Source organism: Gallinula chloropus (genome assembly GCF_964237585.1).
Source record: "Gallinula chloropus genome assembly, chromosome: 1".
In the NCBI taxonomy this organism is placed as follows: domain Eukaryota; kingdom Metazoa; phylum Chordata; class Aves; order Gruiformes; family Rallidae; genus Gallinula; species Gallinula chloropus.
In genome coordinates this window covers 181,984,768-182,005,423 of record NC_140085.1, presented here as the reverse complement: position 1 = coordinate 182,005,423, position 20,656 = coordinate 181,984,768, and the positions used below count along the sequence as shown (strand labels likewise).

At 41.2% G+C, this 20,656-nt stretch overlaps 2 protein-coding genes across 2 annotated transcripts in view; one reads left to right on the top strand and one right to left on the bottom strand.

The window, feature by feature from the left end:
* The window catches only part of GTF2F2 (general transcription factor IIF subunit 2), a 97,372-nt gene that overhangs the window by 56,233 nt on the left and 20,483 nt on the right, over positions 1-20,656 (bottom strand). The gene's annotated exons all lie outside the window — the stretch shown is intronic.
* On the top strand, positions 4,565-5,338 carry KCTD4 (potassium channel tetramerization domain containing 4; the record flags this gene model as incomplete). The annotated part of the gene is made up of 1 exon (XM_084279573.1): positions 4,565-5,338. One exon carries the CDS (start codon positions 4,565-4,567, stop codon positions 5,336-5,338), a length of 774 nt encoding a protein of 257 aa, XP_084135699.1.

Genomic DNA, 20,656 nt, shown 5'->3' with positions numbered 1-20,656 from the left:
ACAGGTCCTCTCCTTTTTCCTGTAGACCCCTTTAGGTACTGGCAGGCTGCTCTAAGGTATCCCCGGAGCCTTCTCTTCTCCAGGATGAACAAATCCAACCCTTTCAGCCTGTTCTCACAGGAGAGGTGCTCCAGCCCTCCAATCATCTCTGTGGGCCTCCTCTGGACTCGCTCCAACAGCTTCATGTCTTTCTTGTACTGGGGACCCCAGAGCTGGATGCAGTACCCCAGGTGGGGTCTCACTAGACTGGAGTAGAAGGGCAGAATCTCCTCTCTCGACCTGCTGGTCACGCTGGTTTTGATGCAGCCCAGGATACAGTTGGCTTTCTGGGCTGCAAGTGCACATTGCCGGCTCATGTTGAGCTTTTCCATCAACCAGCACACCCAAGTCTTTCTCCTCAGGGCTGCTCTTAACCCATTCTCTGCCCAGCCTGTTGCTGTGCTTAGGATTGCACCGACCCACGTGCAGGACCTTGCACTTGGGAAGTGCATCTTGATCATCTTGTCCAACCCCCCTAGCAAAGCAGGATCACCTAGTGCAATCATTGGTTAGTATTATACTTCTTCCTTAATTTTTAACTGTTGGACTTCCAAGTAAGATGTTTTATTACCTTTTGTACACTTCCTTTTTGTTTTTAAATAGCTGGGCCACTCAATTCACCTTTCAAATACCAGCACGGCGTTTCCTTTTTCAGTCTTGTAGAACCACAGTGCTCAAAAATTATTACAAATATCAACAGCAACTGTTGACAGAGTTTTTTAGACAGCTCTTTATAAATTCTTGAATGCAAATTGTTCAGACTTGTGATTTCAAAACCTTCAATTTTAATTAGCGTGTAGAGCTTGTCTTCAATAGCTGTTAATCAACATCCTGGAGTTATTATTGGAATGAGAATGTCTATGCTACCAACACAGTGAGACAGTAGCTATTGAATGGTTTAATTGTCCAACAACCTGGCCAATTTTCTGTGTTATGACATTAAATGACTAGCAAATTGCCTCGATAACCCAAACAGATTTCATTAGCATGGCTCCCTAGTACACTTCAAAAATTCTCTACCTCTTGCAGCTGAGATTTCTCCTCTTACCTTTTTGTACTGTAATAAATTAAAGTACCTGCTTTCTGCAACCTGGGTCATTTTCACTGTCAGCAGACTCTCAGTGAAGCTGATGCTGTTGGGACACGTGAGTAAGCTGTATCACTGGTAAAGCACCAACTTTCCTGTGGTGTACTCCAGTCCAAAATCCTTAGCATGCTCATGCTTCCAGAGCAGGAGGTTGAGAAGGAAAATGGAAGTTGAAGAGTAAGGTTATTTTCCAAAAAGGAAATATGTAGGACAGATGCCTAGCCCCCTCCTCCTTGGATTTTTTTTCCACTGTCTCCAGGATGGCTTGTTTGGCTGAGATGAAACCAAAAAGCTCTGTGGACTGCCCTCCTGATGAAGCCCAAAGGGTGAGTAACTTGGAAATGGAGCACTACTACTGCTACTACTACAGCCACCATCTTCAGTGTGTGCCAGGCTGCTTAGTATATTTGTTACTTAAATCTGGAAACAAAACAATCCTTTCCTTTCAATTGCTGATACCATCACTATTCCTTACTTGGACAGCTAGTCCCAGCACACAGGTGACACTAACAATTTGTGAAGCAGCAGTCACTTCAGGACTGCCAGCTACCAACACTGGCAAGCAGGATACACTTTGGCTGCACAGGGCAGCAACACTTCACTCATGGCATGGGAGAGCACATAGCAGAAAGCTGCTCTGTCTCAATCCAAGTGGGAAGGAAGATGATCTGGGATGCACTGGTTACATCTCACCTGTCACATGCCTGGTGCACAACACAAAGAGCACAGGAAGTCAAAGTTTCTAACTTGACTGCAAGAAATACTTGCCATACCTCCACTAAACTGAACTTTTGGATAATATTTCAGGGCATGGACAAGAGGACAGAGAAAAAAAATCATCCAGTTTCTCTAGACATAGCTACACCTTCAGCAAACAGGGAGCTGTATGAAACCACCTCACTAAGATTACACACGTTGTGATACCATATACATCAATCACCAAGGGCACAGGAGGAATGAGGGCTCTTTGGAAAAGTTGTCTTGCAATACAGCACAGAAAGTGGAAAATTTTCACAAAGATATGCCAGGCTTTAATTTTGTGCTACAGATGACTGTCAGCTGCAGTGAAGTAGTGTTACATGGGTTTGGGGTGATGAAAATTTTACAGCAGCTCTACGTTTCTCAAATCTCAAAGGTTTAAATGTAAATATTCATGATCTCCATAGAGTACATTTTCCACATGAGATCAATTTTGAATATTTTATCATACAAGCCACTAAAAAGATTTTGCATGATCTCTCAAAGAATACTTCCTTGTTCACAAAAGTGGAACATTTCAACTTCAAGTGTCGGAACACTGAAGACGATGAGCATGAAAAACCAAGTGAGCAGACACTGTTCTGGAACTGACGGCTCTTCAAACGCAGACAGTTTAGCTGGCCATGAAAAATTTCCTGTTTTTTAAAAATCCCAGCTCTCCTTGGAAATCCCTACTTACTTGTGCCAGGACATTTCTAGTTCAGCTTCAATGTATTTCACTGTGTAAGATGAAAGCACCACAGAAGTCATTCTCTTAGAGTTTAACAGCCACTGAGATGGTTCAACACTATAGCTATGCACAATCTAAGCATGTTAACTGAATTTTCCATCATTTGACAATAAACTAAATTTGAACTGAAGTCTCCTGCAATGGAAAAAACAATGCTTGAAATTAATTTTCTTGATTATTCACCCAGTAATTGTGAAAGGACTTAATTTTGAAAAAAATCCAAATGTTTAAAAAGCAGAAACTGATTGAAATATCTTTGACTAAAGTTACACTAAACACACCAGTGGCATCAAAGAGTTAAAATTAAAACCATGACTAACTCCTGATAAATCAAATCTCATAAGTAATATCTGCTTGATATGTCACATACAGCAGCAGGAAAATTTAGCATTCCAGTGCTAGGGTTACCCTGGTAAGGAATAGCAAGTAACAAAAAATGCATTTATTCCTACTAAATTCAGGTATTAATTAATAAAAATACTACAGCGATGACTGCACAGTATTGATGAACAGCCTTAGAGACAGAGGGAGCAGCAGGAATGAAATATTTATAAACAGAGCCAAAGAATTTAAAGAAGAATAATCTGACTGTTCACTGCTAATCGGGCAAAGCAGGAGACATCTACCTGTAAAGGGAAAACACATCTTGGAAAAGATGGGACCTCCTCTCCAGGTCCAGCCCAAGGTAAGCTCTCACTCCTGCCGTGCTGGGGAACCAACGCACGCGTCGGCTCCCGCCCGCTCCCCAAGGAAAAGCGCACAGAGATGCTGGAGAGCTTCCCCTTTCCTGCTCTGAGCTGCCAACATTTAAAGGGGAAACCTTTTTTCTAGGAGGCAACCGAGAGCGAGCCTCAAAGCACAGATTGATGGAGGGAGAGAAAGACAGCCATTTGATTCAAGTGTGCTCTGGCAATGTTTCCCACCTCCCCATGCCCAAGTGTTGCTAAGCTATAATGTTATGTGATGTTCAAAGCCATCTCTACGCACACTAACCCTTTGTTCCACAGGGCAACAACGGGAGTTGCTTCTATTGAGAAATAACAAACTGATGCTAGATAGCCTTGGTGAGTTAAAAAACATCACCAGTATGTATATATGCGTGTGGTTTTATATACATATATAAAATCCCTTCTCAAATAGATTTTGTCCACGGTACAGAGAAAGGGAAAAAGCAAAGCCTCATCAGACTGCAGTTCCTGTGTCGGTGTGCATACTCCCATCCACAAATGGAAGCCTTCACCACAAACTTGAAACAGTCAGACCAAGTCCTCAGTATCTCTTCTAGAGTATCTTCTGTGAAAACATCTTACCCCTGCACACGTGGCTGATAAATGAGGAATAGGTATGTGCACACACTCCACAGAGGACCCCGTCCCCTTGTACAGACAGGGAGACCTTTCCTTCCAGCACTGTCCTGCATCAGGTGCCGTAAACTTGCACCAAAAAATTGTGAAAAGAGGCTTTGTGAAAATTGAAATCCTGGAAATATAAATGAAGCTATCTGGTTAACACCATAAGTACTAGACAACATTTGGTCAGCTGATACTATAAATATATCTTAAAGTACTGAAATTAAAGTATCATTTAGAACAGTAATATGGATTTCTGCGAATAACCCCAAAAAACTCCATAAGCTTCTTAGCCTTAAAGGCAAGGAAGAGACTGACAGTTGTTATACCCTTCTTCCCTTATACAGTTAAATGCAAATTCTCCTTTACAGTCATATTCCTGATATCTCCCTGCATACACAGCTGATACGCCACCTACTGCAAACCCGAGCTGACAGTCGGAGCAATGCTAGCAGCATTTCCATTCCAACATCGTACCGGAGCTGAATAAAGGTGCTTTTTTTTTTAATTAAAAAAGAACCCCCACAACCAGAAAACCCACCTCTCTGCAAGCTGACAAGAACAAAGCAAGATAGCTGGCTTTTTGTCCTAGCTTCGATAATGGAGAGAAAAATAAACAGAAGAGAAAAGGAATGTGAAGAAAAACACAGCAACTCCGAAGGCTCTGAGCAAGACAAGGACTATAAAACGACTCTCATTACTCTGAATGTTGGTGGCTATCTGTATATCACACAAAAACAGACACTAACCAAGTATCCTGATTCTTTTCTGGAAGGGATCATAAACGGAAAAATCATGTGCCCGTTCGATGCAGACGGTCATTACTTCATAGACAGAGACGGACTCCTTTTCAGACACATTCTCAACTTCCTACGAAATGGAGAACTTCTCCTACCAGAAGGGTTTCGAGAAAATCAACTTTTGGCACAAGAAGCAGATTTTTTCCAGCTTAAAGTACTCTCGGATGCAGTGAAATCAAGGTGGGAGAAGGAGCAGCTAGCGTCTCGAGAGACTACTTTCCTGGAAATAACTGACAGCCACGACCGTTCCCAAGGACTTAGAATATTTTGTAATGCTCCTGATTTCATTGCAAAAATAAAATCCAGAATTGTACTGGTGTCCAAAAGCAGGCTGGACGGATTCCCGGAGGAGTTTTCAGTATCTTCAAACATTATTCAATTCAAGTACTTCATAAAGTCTGAAAACGGTACCCGGCTGGTACTGAAGGAGGACAACACCTTTGTCTGCACCCTGGAAACTCTTAAGTTTGAGGCTATAATGATGGCTTTAAAATGCGGATTTAGGCTGCTCACCAGTCTGGATTGTTCGAAAGGGTCAATTGTTCACAGCGATGCACTTCATTTTATCAAGTAATCACAAAGGCAAAGGAAACGAGCATGCAGCCAGTAAAACCTCCTTGACCTGCAGCCTCCTGGCATCACAAATAATGTACCTAACTAGCTTTGTACCACAGAGCTCGGCTGCTAATCAATTGATGTGAGCTAATGGTATGTAAATCTCATAATGATATCCATCTCTGGCTTACTTAAGCTGAATGAAAATTTGATGCCTGAATTTAATAAAAATTATCTGCTAAACATTGTAAACACAGATTGAATGCTTTATGCTCTTTGTAATACGTTTTTCTCAATGCTGTCTTTCAACCAGAGAGTCTAGCTGAATTTTTGTGTACTCGTATGACTAACATGCATACACCTAACTGCTCTGCTGAACAGCAGTGAGAGTATTTTCATATAATACAGAGGCTTAAAATATGTTTTGCTTATAACAAATTCACAATGGATTTTAACTGGAATAAATGATTTTGAGTGTTCATTAGTGTTTATGCTAATCTATTATACTGAATTTGAAAAGAAAAAAAAAAGAGATTGCAAGAGGATTTAAAATTAATCAACTTAATTTTAGAGTGAAGTGATTTCTCCACTCACTTAAATCCAAATTTCTAGCTGTGTTACTACAGCACTAACAACTGCCAAAACCATGTAAACTAGTAAAATAATGCTGTGGTATGGGGGGGGGATTAGTTCTATTGTGGGAAATGAGCCGAACCTGCACAGAACGTTACATTTTCTAATTAGATATACATATCAAGTGGCTAATAAAGACATTTGACATAAAGTTTCATGTAACAGGTTTCTGGTAATAACATCCTACGATGCTACAGTCGCTATTTCCTACTAATCATCCACGCTCGTAAGGACATGCAATTAGCAGAGCTTTTTTTGCTGTGCACCATGGTTTACTATGAGCAAACTAGTACTACTAGTTTTGAACAGACCACCTGCTGGCATTTAAGATGCTTCGCTCCAAGTAGCAGAAGAAACACCTTCTTTCTCCTCCTCTCCACTATTTACCAAATCTTTTCATTTACATTTTAAATAAAGTTTTAATAGCTTCTATGCAACAACTGTAATCAATTTAACCGTAAGCATTACAAACCAGTTGCTCTGCAAAAACAGACTGAAAAATTATCACAAAAGGCAAAAAGGAGCTGCACTAAGTTTAAGCTCTGGACTCAGCCATCACTCACTCAAATGAACCCAAAATTCAAGTAAAATGCTACTAAAGAAAGAAGCAGCCAAGTAATTTCTCAACTTTCCTATAACATTGATTCTGTATAGAAAAACATACTAAGAATGTCAACAAAATGCAGTACAATCCATACTAGAAGTGACAACTGAGGTAAACAGCTATCACAAGATAGGGTAAGAACAGTTTTCCTTCAGATTTTAGAGGAGACAAGTTCATCCTTAGTAGTGCTGGGAAAGCAAATACAAGGGCTACTCACCCTTCAATGTGAAACTACTTCACTTGTAACATACAATGGATGTTGTTAACAGGTCCCTCACCAGAGATTAATTTAGAGAGGGACTCTACATCTCCAGACCAGGCAGCAGTAACTGAAACACATTCCAGTATGATTTTATCAAATGGGACATCCAACCTCTCCAGAATACTCCATTGGAATGAACCCACTGCCTATAAACGATGAACTTTATCCAGTCCCCATGTTACAGACTTACAGATCAGAAAAGATGTGGCTCTAAGTGGAACTTTTCCAAACTGAACTGTTTAGAAATCAGATCACTCTACGTTTCAGGCATACAGCTAAAGAACTGTTCATGTATCCCAAAACTTCTCTGAGTTTGCCCAAACACATTAAACATCTCCAAACAGATATATAGGAAAATACAATTCTTCACTACTTTTACACTCCTAGGCCATCCCAGCTGGAACTACATCACTATGTGTCATCAGCTCTGCTCCTCCCTCCCACCCCTCCCAAGTTATTTTCAAGTTGATATCCTCAAAAAAGTCCTCATTAACCACTGATACTGTACATGCAACACTTCTGTGAAAAGTAAATGTGAGAGCTCCCCTAGAAGAAATCCAAACTCCCACTGATCTTCTAGGATGAGAACTAGAAACACCACCACACAGAATAATTGCATGAGAAACCCTTTGTGGACACAATTCTTGACACGAGCAAGAAAAAGTAACAAGCCAATCTAGAAAAGCTCCATAAGTCATCTACAAGTTTTGAAGAAGCATGCTCTTGGTGCTGTCAAATACAAACCCTGCATAAACACAAACTCTGGAGGAGGCTGTTGCTCCTAGGATGTCAAATCATCCATTTTCACGTAAAAGCTTTTGGTTATAACCTTCACTTGTAAAGGAACTTTGACTGAGATTTAAAATGTCATTGCAGTTGGAAAGAAAAAGCAATAGCAAAAATCCATTTTGATTTCAAAGAATTAATAAACTTATACAGTAATTAAACTATATAGTGGTTGCTTGCACTCTTAGGATGCCAAACATGAAGGAATGGTTAGCAATTCAGTATTGGAAAGCAGTACCAGCTTTTCATCATAGCCTGAATTCACTCACAAAACAGCAGTAGAAATTTGATGGGTCAGCATTTGTTGTAGAAAAGACTTTCGGAATACAAACTATTCACAAGCTCGTAATCACAGGAATAATTCAAACCATCTGAAATATCTTCTGAGAATATTCTATAGCTTTTCCTAAAAGCTTTTATTTGCCAGGCCCTTGGCTCAGAGTACCTGCTTCCCTCTTAACCTTCTGACAAGGCACTTGAAGCTTTTTTTTTAAAAATGAAAAATGTACATCTCTAATCATTAGTAAAAATAAATTCCTGTGTGTGTGTTTTTTTTTAAACTTAAAAATCTCCATGATTCATTACATGAAACACTTTTCACTGCATTTTTATCTTATTATTTCTGTGTAAATCACATTGACATCTATGGCATACATGTAAAGCCATCTGCTGTAACACTAACTTCAATCTTGTCTTCTTTTCCCATTTTCATGAGCGCTCATGCATTTCTCCAAGTGTCAGGGCATGAAGTTTTTACATGCCATCTCCAATTGAAGGCATCTCACTCAGCTGTTTGATTCACACACCAGAAACAGAAGGAAGACAGGGTAAAAAATTAATTCTCTTCCCTGCTCACACTGAGCAAATCCACAACTACATTGACTCACACCATATCAACTACAATCAGACACCTCAAGATAGTTATAAATTTAAATAATTTTTCAAACCAGAGTGGGGAGGGTGCCTTGTTTTGATATATGGACATAATGACTGCATAAAACCTTCATATTGTGAATAATGTTTCCTTTTTACTCCATAAATATACTAAATAGAACGTATTTTTCATACGTCACTCAGGTGGATACTTGTGTTCCACCACTGTAGGGTGACCCAGAAAAGGTACCCACTTATGCATCAGTTACCTCTTCTGTAATTTAATACAACTATGACAAGGAGAAAGCTGCAAAATCAAGTGCTTAAGTCAGAAATACTAACAGTTGTTCTCTCAACACTACTTTGACTATGACACGCATGCAACATGTTCCTAGTCATCTTTCTCTCATTAAGAGTTGGGTCACAATGAACTTATCAGAACAGTCTTACAAGTATCAGGAAGGAATGGCAATTTCCCTAATTTCTTTGATGAACTTCACTTCCCTGGGTAGGAGTAAAAATGAACATCCCTTCCCCAAGATGGCACTTAACCTGCTCCCAAGCTCGGTCAGGAGAAGCCAAGGGTCTTTTATCACACAGTACACTGGCATACCTACCAATTATTTAGTTTATTTCTACATAAGGACAAAACCTAAGAGTGCCTGCACTACATCAGACTAAGGTCTGTCTAGCCCAGCATCCTCTGGTGACTGTGAATTATTTCCATCCCTTGATCCTTCACACCTCTGGGCAGAATCACCATTTTTGAACCTTTCACCATACCATTTTCCCCTTTTTCTTGTTTTCTCCTCCACATCATACAACTACTTTTCATTTTTATTTCACCATACCCCTCCCTTTCACCAGGAGGGCTGTGTGGCTTTGTTAGGACTGGGCAGCACCCTGAGTCAAGAGGAGAAACCAGAGAAGGCAGTGGCCAAAAGCAAACGCCTAGGAAAGAATATAAGAACCAGGGAGGAAAAAAAAAAGTAAAAAAACCCCAAAGTAGTATATAATGATGCTCCCTTGAAGTATTTCCTCAGTCTCCATCCACTTACTACCCAATGACTCCTAGAGCCAGATGTGGTTTCTTGGAAGTAGACTTGATGCTGTGAAATACCCAGGCTGTGCAACAAGGTTAAATTACAGCTCCAACTCTGCATCTCCAGTACCTGCTCACTCAGTAATCTGTGTTTCACAGCATCATAATTGCACTACAGACATTTTCAAGCACTCATGTGGCTTTGTATTTTTACCTATTACAACTGTGTAAGTGACAATTGGCCACTTCTTTTCTACAGTAGTTAGTATTTTTCTAGATCCTGGAGGGGAAAGATTACATCATCATTTGCAGCAATCAATGGCATTGTTATTTTCACCTCTCACTCAAGCATTACAAGGTTCCCATTCAATAAGAGAACAGCTTAAGAGAATTATCTTCCCCCTTCTCTCCCCATTAGTACACAAGCAGAATAAAGGCAGGCAACAAATATTACAATTTAATAACTGCAATGTCTCATCCATTAATTTATTTTGACAGAAGGATCATGTTGCCCTAATTCTGTTACTAATGAATCAAGATTGGGGATGAAGGGGACAAACTAACTTGGGCCAATGACAAAATAGGTATTATTTTCTTAAGCAAGAATTACTTCATCTTTGCTAAGTAACTATCACCAAACACTAATTTTGTCTCCTGTCCTGCAAAACAGGCCAGAAATTCTTATATTGACAGGAAAGTGGCTACTAGTTAAAATCCTGAAGGTATTTTCTTATGAAGAGATAGGCTTGCATAATTTACTAGGTGGAAACAAAAGCAGTCAATGAAGGATCAAAAATTTAAGATCCAAATGTTTAACATTATGGTTTTTAATTACTTTTGAAATTGACGTTCTGTAAGGCCTGTGTACCAGTATATCACACAGGACATGGTCCCAAAACACCGCCTCTGTAAATCATCCTCATTCGCAATACAGTGCCAGAAAGTGAGAAGCACGGCAAGAGCTGGGGAAGGCAGAAGGCCGATCTGTGATGACACCTGAGGAATGCAGATGAGCAAGCACTCAGGAAAAGAAAGTGCAGTTGCCTTCCTTTCTGAAAGAAATTGCATAACATCCTGTGGAACCAGACAGTTGATTTCTCTTCCTAAAAATGTGCGTAGTAGGAGTACCACACACAGCTAAAAGCAAGTCTCCCAAAAAGGTGTTTCTATCTCTGCTGGTAACGGTGTAACATCATTGCCATTATCTTTTAACACCACGTTTGTTCATTTTAAGCTTCAGGAAAGAATACTGCTCTGCCCCTTCAGAAACAAAACCCTCCACAAAGCTGGTACAACCATTATAGCTGTGAACAGCAGCTACTCATCCAAAGCACTAATAGGACACGATGACAGACAAGTTCAACAGGTTAGGTTTTTAAAACCAAGTAGTTAGAAGATGACTGTTGTCAACTGAGCCATCCTGAAGGTCTGTAAACTTCTGATAATGCTATAAATGACTACAGTGTTGCTGTGTATCTGTAGTATTGTGTGACTGTGAGGGACGGAACCCTGTTTATTGGGAGTTCATAAAACCCACCATGTTTCTGGACATTATAAGGTGATTCCACTAGCTCTGCCCCACCCATTATTTCAGTTACCTGAAAAACTAGATGTCTATGCTTTCCCAGAATACACTTTTTTTGCCTCTGACACCACCCCACACTAAGCTTTAACTAATGGCTTTGCTTTAGGCATGGAAAAGCCAGCCAAAAGGAGGCAGCAGGTTTTCTCCACACACATATCCTGAAGGGAGATTTGGCATCCTGTGTAAGGGGCTGGCACTTCACCAGCCACAGAAGCACACCAAGGACCTGAGAATTGAGATTTGAAAGCTCAAGGCTGCTTGCTAGGGAAATGCCCCAGGACAATGAGGATCCAAAGGGCTTGCTAGAGCCTCAGGCCAGATGCTCAGGGAAGCTTGTGGTGCCAGGCTCCCTGAGCAGCGAGAATGGGGGGAGAGAAAGGAGTATGGTGAGAAAGCCTTCAATACCTGAGCGCTACAAGGTGAAGGCAGAGAGACTCCACTCCATGTCAGTGACGCAGGGGTCTTGGGTTTACAGAGGAGGCAGATGCCCACACTGTACAACACTGAAGTTGCACAAAACAAGTACCGTAATTATCCTCACATGACTGAATTATTGGGAAAAAAATTTAAAAATCTCCTTTGGCTTTTCATACATTAGGTTTCAAAAAGCTTTTTTTTTTGTAGCAGAAACCAGAAGAACTCTTTTTAAAAAACAATAGTTAATAGAAAACCTTGAGCTACAAATCCACTGCTGCAGCTTCACAGAAAGCTGCTTGTTATCTCAAAGAAGGTTCTTCATTTTGTACCACAGTGAACAGATGAAAAAAAAAAAAGAACAGGTTAGAGGTGGATACAGACTCTCTCAATTAGGAAGAAGAAATTAAGCAAACAAACTAGCAATGAACAGGCTAAGCATCAAAAAATGTAAACAGAACAAGCAATTGTAACACCAAACCCAATCATTTATTGCTCTCTACCACTTCAATAAAGCCTTTGGCAAGTATTAGGGATAAAGCAGTACATTTTCTCAACGCTGAAACTGGTAATCTCAGAGAAGACAAATTAAAGGTCCTGAACTCCAGGCTGGTAAGTATCAGCTACACAGAGAAAAAGGTACTCTCAGGTTCGGGGCATTATCAATACCAACTTTATCTGAGGCCTGCGGCTTCGCCGGGCCTTGTGGTATTTCCAACACATTTTCTAAAATGAACAGCAAATCACGCTCTTTCCCCACAGGGTAGAAATATAACATGCAGGCTATTTTATGTCTTCTCATATGATGATAAAAGTCCACCTCTCTAAGACTTTCCTGCTGCACACAGATGATGATTTTATGGCTTGCCCACAGAGTACAGTGCAGAAATCCCTAGGACAACCTGCATGAGTAAGACAATATGCTGTAGCACAGCTACACGCTGTTCCTGCTCCTGTATCACCACAGCTGCTGGCAAGATGCTGGGGCTGGAAAAGCCTTATAGCTCGGGAAGAGCACCAAATGAGCTCTGCTAGACTGTTTCCAGACTCAAGCATACAGAAAGCTCAGGTGCTACTGTGCTGCAGCCTTCAGTGCTCTCACAGCCATGGTTAGCAAAGGCAGAGGTAAACGACTACACATAACATTAGAAGAGCTGCTCTTGCCTTTGCCTTCCCCCTCAAAAGTTACTTCCATTCTTAAAAAAAAAAAAGGGACTTTCAACTACCTCTGTGTAACAACAGTACAAATAGGGGGAAAAAAAACCCACAGGAAACACCCAACAAAGTCTGAGATTAGCAGTACTGGGAGAGACTAAAGGTCCACTTTGCTCAACACCCTGACTCCAGCACTGTGACAAAAGGCTGGTATACGTGAAGAAGCCTAGGAACAGAGCAGACATGCATGATTCTCCTACTGGGTAAGCATCCCCTATGTTCACCAGGCTTTTGTGGCTTGGGGTCTCTTAAATTGGATGTCCTCTCAATCTTAGTACCCTTTGGTGGATGTTCCTTCACACACCTCTTTGGTCTCCCTAAGGTCATGTAAGCCGTTAGCAAACAGACCCTTCACATCCACATCTCCTGGCAGGGAATTCAATAGCTCAATTTTATTCTGAGTGCACAACCACCTCTTTTTATTTACTTTGAAACTGCCTCCTGCCAGCTTTACATCTGCTACATGCCAGTCTTGTACTGGCCAAGGCAGTCAGCATTTGATCTTTCTCAGCCCCTTTGATCTGTCATTTGAAGGCCTGATTTGGAATACTGCAAAGGTCTGAACCCATCAAATGTGTACATGCTGGTAGGTGGGTGAACTGCAATAATCAGCAAAATCCCTCACAGAAGACAAACACAATTTGTGGAGTCACGATCTGCAATGCCAGGGATGGCTGAAATTCCTGGAATTTCTTGAGAGTCAGAAGAACCAAAAAGACTGTTATGGTCTCAGGGAGACCAAGAACTCTGTTATGAGCCAAGACTATGCTTCCACTTCGCACAATACTTCAACAAGCCAGATGTGAACCTTGTTGAAGGACAGAATAGGCTCATGAGATTAACTCCCACTGCATTATACTGGGTTCTGTTCTCAGAATAGGCTGCACGACAATAAATACATTGGTGCTGCTCAGACAAACATAAATATTAGAATATTTGCAGATGACACTAAACTGGGAGGAAGTGTTGGTCTGCCTGCGGGTAGCGAGGCTCTTCAGAGGGATCTGAACAGACTGGACCAATGGGCTGAGACCAATGGGCTGAAGTTTAACAAGACCAAGTGTAGAGTGCTGCACATGGGACATAACAAGCCCATGCGGTGCTACAGGCTTGGGGAAGACTGGCTGGAGAGCTGTCAGGAAGAGAAGGACCTGGGGGTGTTGGTTGACTGCAGGCTGAATATGAGCCAGCAGTGTGCCCAGGCGGCCAAGAAGGCCAATGGCATCTTGGCTTGTATCAAAAACAGTGTGGCCAGTAGGTCTAGGGAGGTAATTGTGCCCCTGTACTAGGCATTGGTGAGGCTGCACCTCAAGTACTGTGTCCAGTTCTGGGCTCCTCACCATAAGAAGGACATTGAGGTCCTTAAGTGAGTCCAGAAAAGGGCAACCAGGCTGGTGAAGGGACTGGAGAACAAACTCTATGAGGAGTGGCTGAGGGAGCTGGGGATGTTTAGCCTTGAGAAGAGGAAGCTGAGGGGAGACCATATTACTGCCTACAATTACCTGAAAGGAGGTTGTAGAGAGGTAGGCGATGGTCTCTTCAGCCAGGTGACAGGAGATAGGACAAGGGGAAATGGCATGAAGCTGTGCCAGGGCAGGGTTAGAATGGATATTAGAAAAAAAAATTTTACTGAAAGAGTTGTCAGGGCCTGAACAGGCTGCCCAGGGAGATGGTTGAATCACCATCCCTGGATGTGTTCAAAAAAAGGGTAGATGAGGTACTCAGGGATACGGTTTAGCATAGGATGGGAATGGTTGGACTTGATGATCTTCAAAGGTATCTTCCAACCTTGTGATTCTGTGATATTCATACAGTATTCTAAAATAAATAGCCAGACCCTACAGACACTAAGGCCATTTAAAAAAAATCTTTAAAAAATTAACTCCAGCTAGCACTGACCTACATTAAATCTATGTCCTCTTTGCTGTTCTACCAGTGCACCTTCCCTGATTCTCCACAGTATTTATTGTAATACATATAATACACTTTCACAAGAAATACCTTAAAGCAGGAACAGTTACTTCTTTGTATGCTTTAACATCACGGGTTTATGAAAGTCAAACACTCCTGGTTGAACCTGATCTCCTTCTATGACAAGGTGACACACTTAATGGAGGAGGAAAGGGCTGTGACACTGTGTAAAGCCTTCAACATCATTTCCCACAGCATTCTCCTGGAGAAACTGGCTGCTCATGACTTGGGTAGGGGTGTACTCTTTGCTGGGTAAAAAACTGCTTCCAAGAGTAGAGTGTCCATGTATAAACAACTGAGTAAAAAAACTGGCTGGACGGCTGGGCCCAAAGGGCTGTGGGGAATGGAGTTACGGCCAGTCACAAGCAGCGTTCCTCAGGGCTCACTGCTGGGGCCAGCGCTCTTTAATGTCCCTATCAAGGACCTGGATGAGGGGATCAAGTGCACCCTTAGTATGCCTGCAGATGACATCAAGTTGGGTGAGAGTGTTGATCTGCTGGAGGGTAAGCAGGCTCCACAGAGGGATCCAGACAAGCTGGATTGATGGCCCGAGGCCACTCGTACGAGGTTCAGCAAGGCCAAGTGCTGGATCCTGCACTTGGGTCACAACAACCCCAGGCAATGCTACAGGCTTGGAGAAGACTGGCTGGAAAGCTGCCCATTGGAAAAGAACCTGTGGGTGTTGGTTGACATCTGGCTGCAGTGTGCTCAGGTGGCCAAGTAGGCCAATAGCATCCTGGCTTGTGTCAGAACTGGTGTGGCCAGCAGGACTGGGGAAGGGATTATCCATCTGTACTCAGCACTGGTGAAGATGCACCTTGAGAACATGTTTAGCTGTGGGCCCCTCAACATAAGACAGTGTCTGAAGCACAAGTCCTGTGAGGAATAACTGAGGGAACAGGGGTTGTTTAGCCTGGAGACAAGGAAGCTGAGGGGACACCTTACCACTCCCTACAACTACCTGAACGGAGTAGCAAGTGATAGGACTCCCAGGTAAGAAGTTATAAGTCAAGAAGAAATGGCCTCAAGTTGTGCCAGAGAATGTTTATATTGGATATTAAGAAAAATTCCTTCACCAAAAGGACTGTCAGTCATTGGAACAGGCTGCTCAGGGAAATGTTTGAGTCACCATCCCTGAAGCTATTCAAAAGACTGTGTAAATGTGGTGCTTAGGGACATGGTTTAGTGGTGGAGTTGGCAGCACTGGGTTAGCAGTTGGACTTTATGATCTTTTCCAACCTAAACAATTATATGATTCTATGATTCACAACTGGCAAAATTTTAATGCTAGGTTCACACTATATTGTCTGCAGCAGCTCAGTTAATTTATTCCTTTTACCCAATGTCAAATCAGAAATAGTTCCAGTGGTTCCTCTCCCCTCACTAGAAGGCATTTGTATTACTCAGTGGCAGGTTTAAGGAAAGAGATGACTAACGCCTTGTCCGAAGGCACATTAAGTACTGAAGGCTGCTATTTGATATAAACTATGTTAACAACTTTAAGAGATGAAATTTCAATATAATAGTTCAGCTGGCTTCACACAGGTTCAGAAATTTTAACTAGTAGGTTTCACATAACGCCCTTGGATGCATACATTCTTGAAGATAAAGGTGTATCTGTAGTTTGTGTACCAAACTTGATACCCCTGCCCCTCAAGGCCACCAAAAGAAACATGCTTTCAAAATTATGTTCTCAAACCTTCAGCAACATTATTATCAATTGCTGCCCATGCAAATTTCATTTAGCACACTTCCACATGGACCGTATGTAAGTTCATTTACTCTTACATACAAGTGTATTTTGTCACCAGATCATTCTCACCAGACAATGCAGGCTCATGGCAGCAGCTTCTGTGTGTTTTTATTTTGGGGAGGAGGGGCAGGTCACACTTTAACTGGCAGAAATATTTGTTTTTCACAGCTTCTATAACCATTGACAGCACTTACACAGAGGTGCAAGCAAAGCCATGAGCAAGCAGGAGATACATACACACATTTGGGATAGATCACTTGTTCAGCATCACATAGGAACAAGCAGAGTCAATTCTCATTTCTCTTTTCTTTTAGCAAAGTGTGTAATTTGCTACGTTCCTTTCCGATTTAACATAAACCAGCCCTCAGGCACTAAGCATCATTGGCTGAATCACCAAGCACTTACTGTCACAGACACTAATCAAATAGGACTTCTGAATGGAAAAAGTGATCTAGAATTATCAAACTGCATATGCAAATGGATCTCAAATTTAGTTTAGGTAAACTTGTTTCAGATATGCCTTAATTCCTGATTATTTTTACTGTAACCATAGTATTATTCAAGATATAATGAGCACTAAGAGTTTACATGGGCTCAAAACCCAACAGGGTTTACTTCATAGAAGTAAAAATCCACAAGGGCCTGTTAAGACACCGCCACCCCTGGCTGTAGACCTCTCTCAGGTTTGAAACATAAAGGTTGGAGTAAGTATTTTGGGGAGGCATCACCACACTTTTGCATTATTTTCATATTCTTCTGAAGGGTAACTGTGACTGACCACCACTAGGGATGGGATCACTACATGATCTTTGGTCTGACCAAGCATCACGTTGTCTCTCTCCAAACGGTATCAAGCAGAACATCAACACTGATAACAGTTTGCCTTTTGGTGAGTGGTTTACAACCAACCCAACAACAAACACGATTAAAAAGTCATAGGTAATACTAATGATTTACGACACAAGAAGTTCTGAAGGTTGGCAGTAAAGTCCCAATATAAAAAAGTGGGGGAACTTGTTAAGAATGCAAATCAATGGATTTGTGAATGTTATTTATCTCATTGACCTTGTTTCTCTACTTTCCAACTACAAACAAACCTTATATATTTTTATTGCAGCAACACAGTCACCAGGGTCTTGTTATGCCGAAATGCTACATAAATACATAAAAGACATCATCTTTGCTTCAAAAGTACTTATAGTAGGCTAAGATAAAGTAGATCAACAGCAAAATGGACCACTCAGTAACATGAATTACTTGAGAGGTAGTTTGGAAAAGGTCATCTGAATTCCACAATGATTTTGACAAAAAAAGCAAATAAACAGGAGTGATGGCTGAGAGTCCTTTAAATGTCCCCACTAACCAACTATCATCACTCAGCAATTGAATCCACAACCAGCTCAGTTCCAACAAATGGGTTTAGTACTTCATCTTGTCAGCATATCTGAACGGCCCACAGCACAACAGCACACAGCAATTCATTCTTCTGACCAAAACAAAACCACAAACAACTAAACACGTGGCCATCTTACACAATATTTGTGGAACAAGGAGACACCAAGAGTGAAGAACAGACAATTCAATCATTCAAATGCAAACTGAAACAGAATAAAAAAAACACCCAAAAGTCAAGCAAAACCCAGGGTGCATCCCCATAAATTAAAACATCAGAGAAATACAGTGTAAGGATCAAAATTCTGATTCATTTTAGCAGTTAAACTCTCAAATCTGCTTTACATGTGACATCCCACAGCAGTGAGTCTCAGTTTTCAAGTGGTATAAAACACTAATCTCTAGAAAGTAGCCCTTTATAACCTTAAAGTCACAGCACAATTAACACATAATTGAAATGAACAGGTTTTAACAAGTAACTGAGAAAAACTGCAAGCTATAAAGCACACCTTGGATTCGGCTCAAGCCTACAGACTACAACATTTCTCACACCAGTCTGTTAGGATTGAGCCAGTGCAATAACAAACTACTCAACATTATAAAGACTTTCCTCCTAAAAAACCAAAAGCCAAACCTATCCAGACACAAAGTATACACTTTTGATAATAGCTGATGATTAAATGCAATTCAAATAAAAGTCAAGTGTCATAAAAAACAGACATCTCCATGTTAAAGTGTCTGGAAATTTACTTTCAAGAAGACATTTTGAAAATCCACTAGCATTAGCCTTAAGCTTAGGAATTGCTTTTTAAGAAAGGCAGGGCCGTGAGACTCTTGCTAGTCCATCTATCCCTGCCATTACCACTCATGAGTGCTAGCCTAGTCCCAGCACTATTTAATCCGCGTGCATCAGAGCTAATCCTTCTACTAACAAGACTGAGATCTGTCTATATATTTTGTCTTAGCTGTGCCTAGTTTCCCAGGTTCACAAGCTCTTGCCAACGTTGGCACTTATTTGCACTAGTACATTAATGGTATTTTTTGAAACATCTCTTTAATAAAAGCAGAAACGGGGATTTTTATTAAACACTACTTGACACTAAGATTCTCAGGCTGCCGTGTACCTTTCTGGGAATTTCAGTAACATAAGCCCAAAGGATGCAGCAGAAGAGAAGGGAGCCAGCTGGGAACACAGAGAGAGCTCTGCTCGAGTTGCTGGGGAACTGCACTCACACACACCGATGTCAGGATAAAACTCCTTCAGTGGCTGTAAAGGAAGCCTGAACAGACTGGCTCAGACCTGGAGATTCCTAAGGCTGCCTGATATTCTATCTGATATCAGCATGCTGGGCTGACTGGTTCCAGGATCAGGAGCACAAGCAGCGTTGTCCTCTACCCTTCCAGTTGCAGGGAATGATGAGAGGAGATAGAGGAAGAGCCAGCAGATTGATACTTAGCTCAGAGCTTGGTGTCACTGGCAGAATTTTGAGTTTTTTGATCATGGGTCAGTCTACACAACAAACCCAGGCCTGCTGGTGACAGACAGGGTATACCTGTCTCAAAGAGGGAAATGGATCTTTGCACAGAACTATTTGGAAGAGTTTTAAACTGAATTTGAAGGAGAAATGAGATAAAACCAGGCTCACTAGAAATAAGCCTGGGGCAGTACACCTTTGGCCTGCTAAGTGGAGGTAAGGGATGGAGACTACTCTGGCAACAGAGACTGATGTGTTAGAAACCATGGAAGTGCCCAAGAATGGTCACAGGGGAACCAAATAAGGTGGTAGGATCAGTAGCCCAGCTGAAGTGCACCAACATCAATGCACACAGTATAGACAACAAACAGGAGCTGGAAGCCACTGTGCAGCAGGACTGTGACACAGTCACAGAAACAGTGGGATGACTTGCACAACTGTAGTGGTGCTATGGGTGGCTATAAACTCTTCAGGAGGGATCGGCAAGGAATGAGAAGCGTTGGGGCAGCTCTGTATGACAGGGAGTGTTTTGGTTATCTAGAGCTTCATGAAAGAAAAAATAAATTCCTTCACTGAAAGGGCTGTCAATCACTGGAACTGCCTGCCCAGGAAAGTGGTTCAGTCACCATCCCTGAAGCTGTCTAAAAGGCGTGTAGATATGGTGCTTGGGGACATGGTTTAGTGGTGGACTTGGCAGTGCTAGGTTAATGGAGGGATTTGATGATCTTAAAGGTCTTTTCCAACCTAAATGACTCTGTGGTTCTATGATTCTATATTTCTCATTTCACCAAAAAAAAAAAAGCTATCAAAGGGCAATACTTTTATTTCCTACTCTGAACTGTATAAAAAACCCCCACTTTTACTACAGCAATTGCAGTTTGAGAACCACCTTTAGAGTTTTTAACTGTACTTGAGACATTATTGGACTGACTAATAGGTAACTGGTAGATAATATCAATGAACTAACCAGTTTTTACTCTTTCCAAAGTCTGTCACAAGAAAGATTTTCTTCCTTAGAAAAACTGAATAAAGTACAATACTAAGCCACCATTTGTCTGACTGTTTAGTCTATGCAATGAAAATCAAATAATTAAAGATCTGAAAATTGGCTACAGAAAGAATTCAAACTAAAAGATACAATGACCCTAAAAAAAAACCTATCTAAAAACATTCCAAAGAACATTATAGTTCTAAATATCTCCCTCATCCTTTTATCCCCTTTCATTTAAATAAAGAATATTAATAATTTAAGCTTTTGGTCACAGCAGACAATCAGCTTATGAAGTAATTTTTCAATTTTATGGTATTTTACCCTAAAGAAGATTCCTCTTT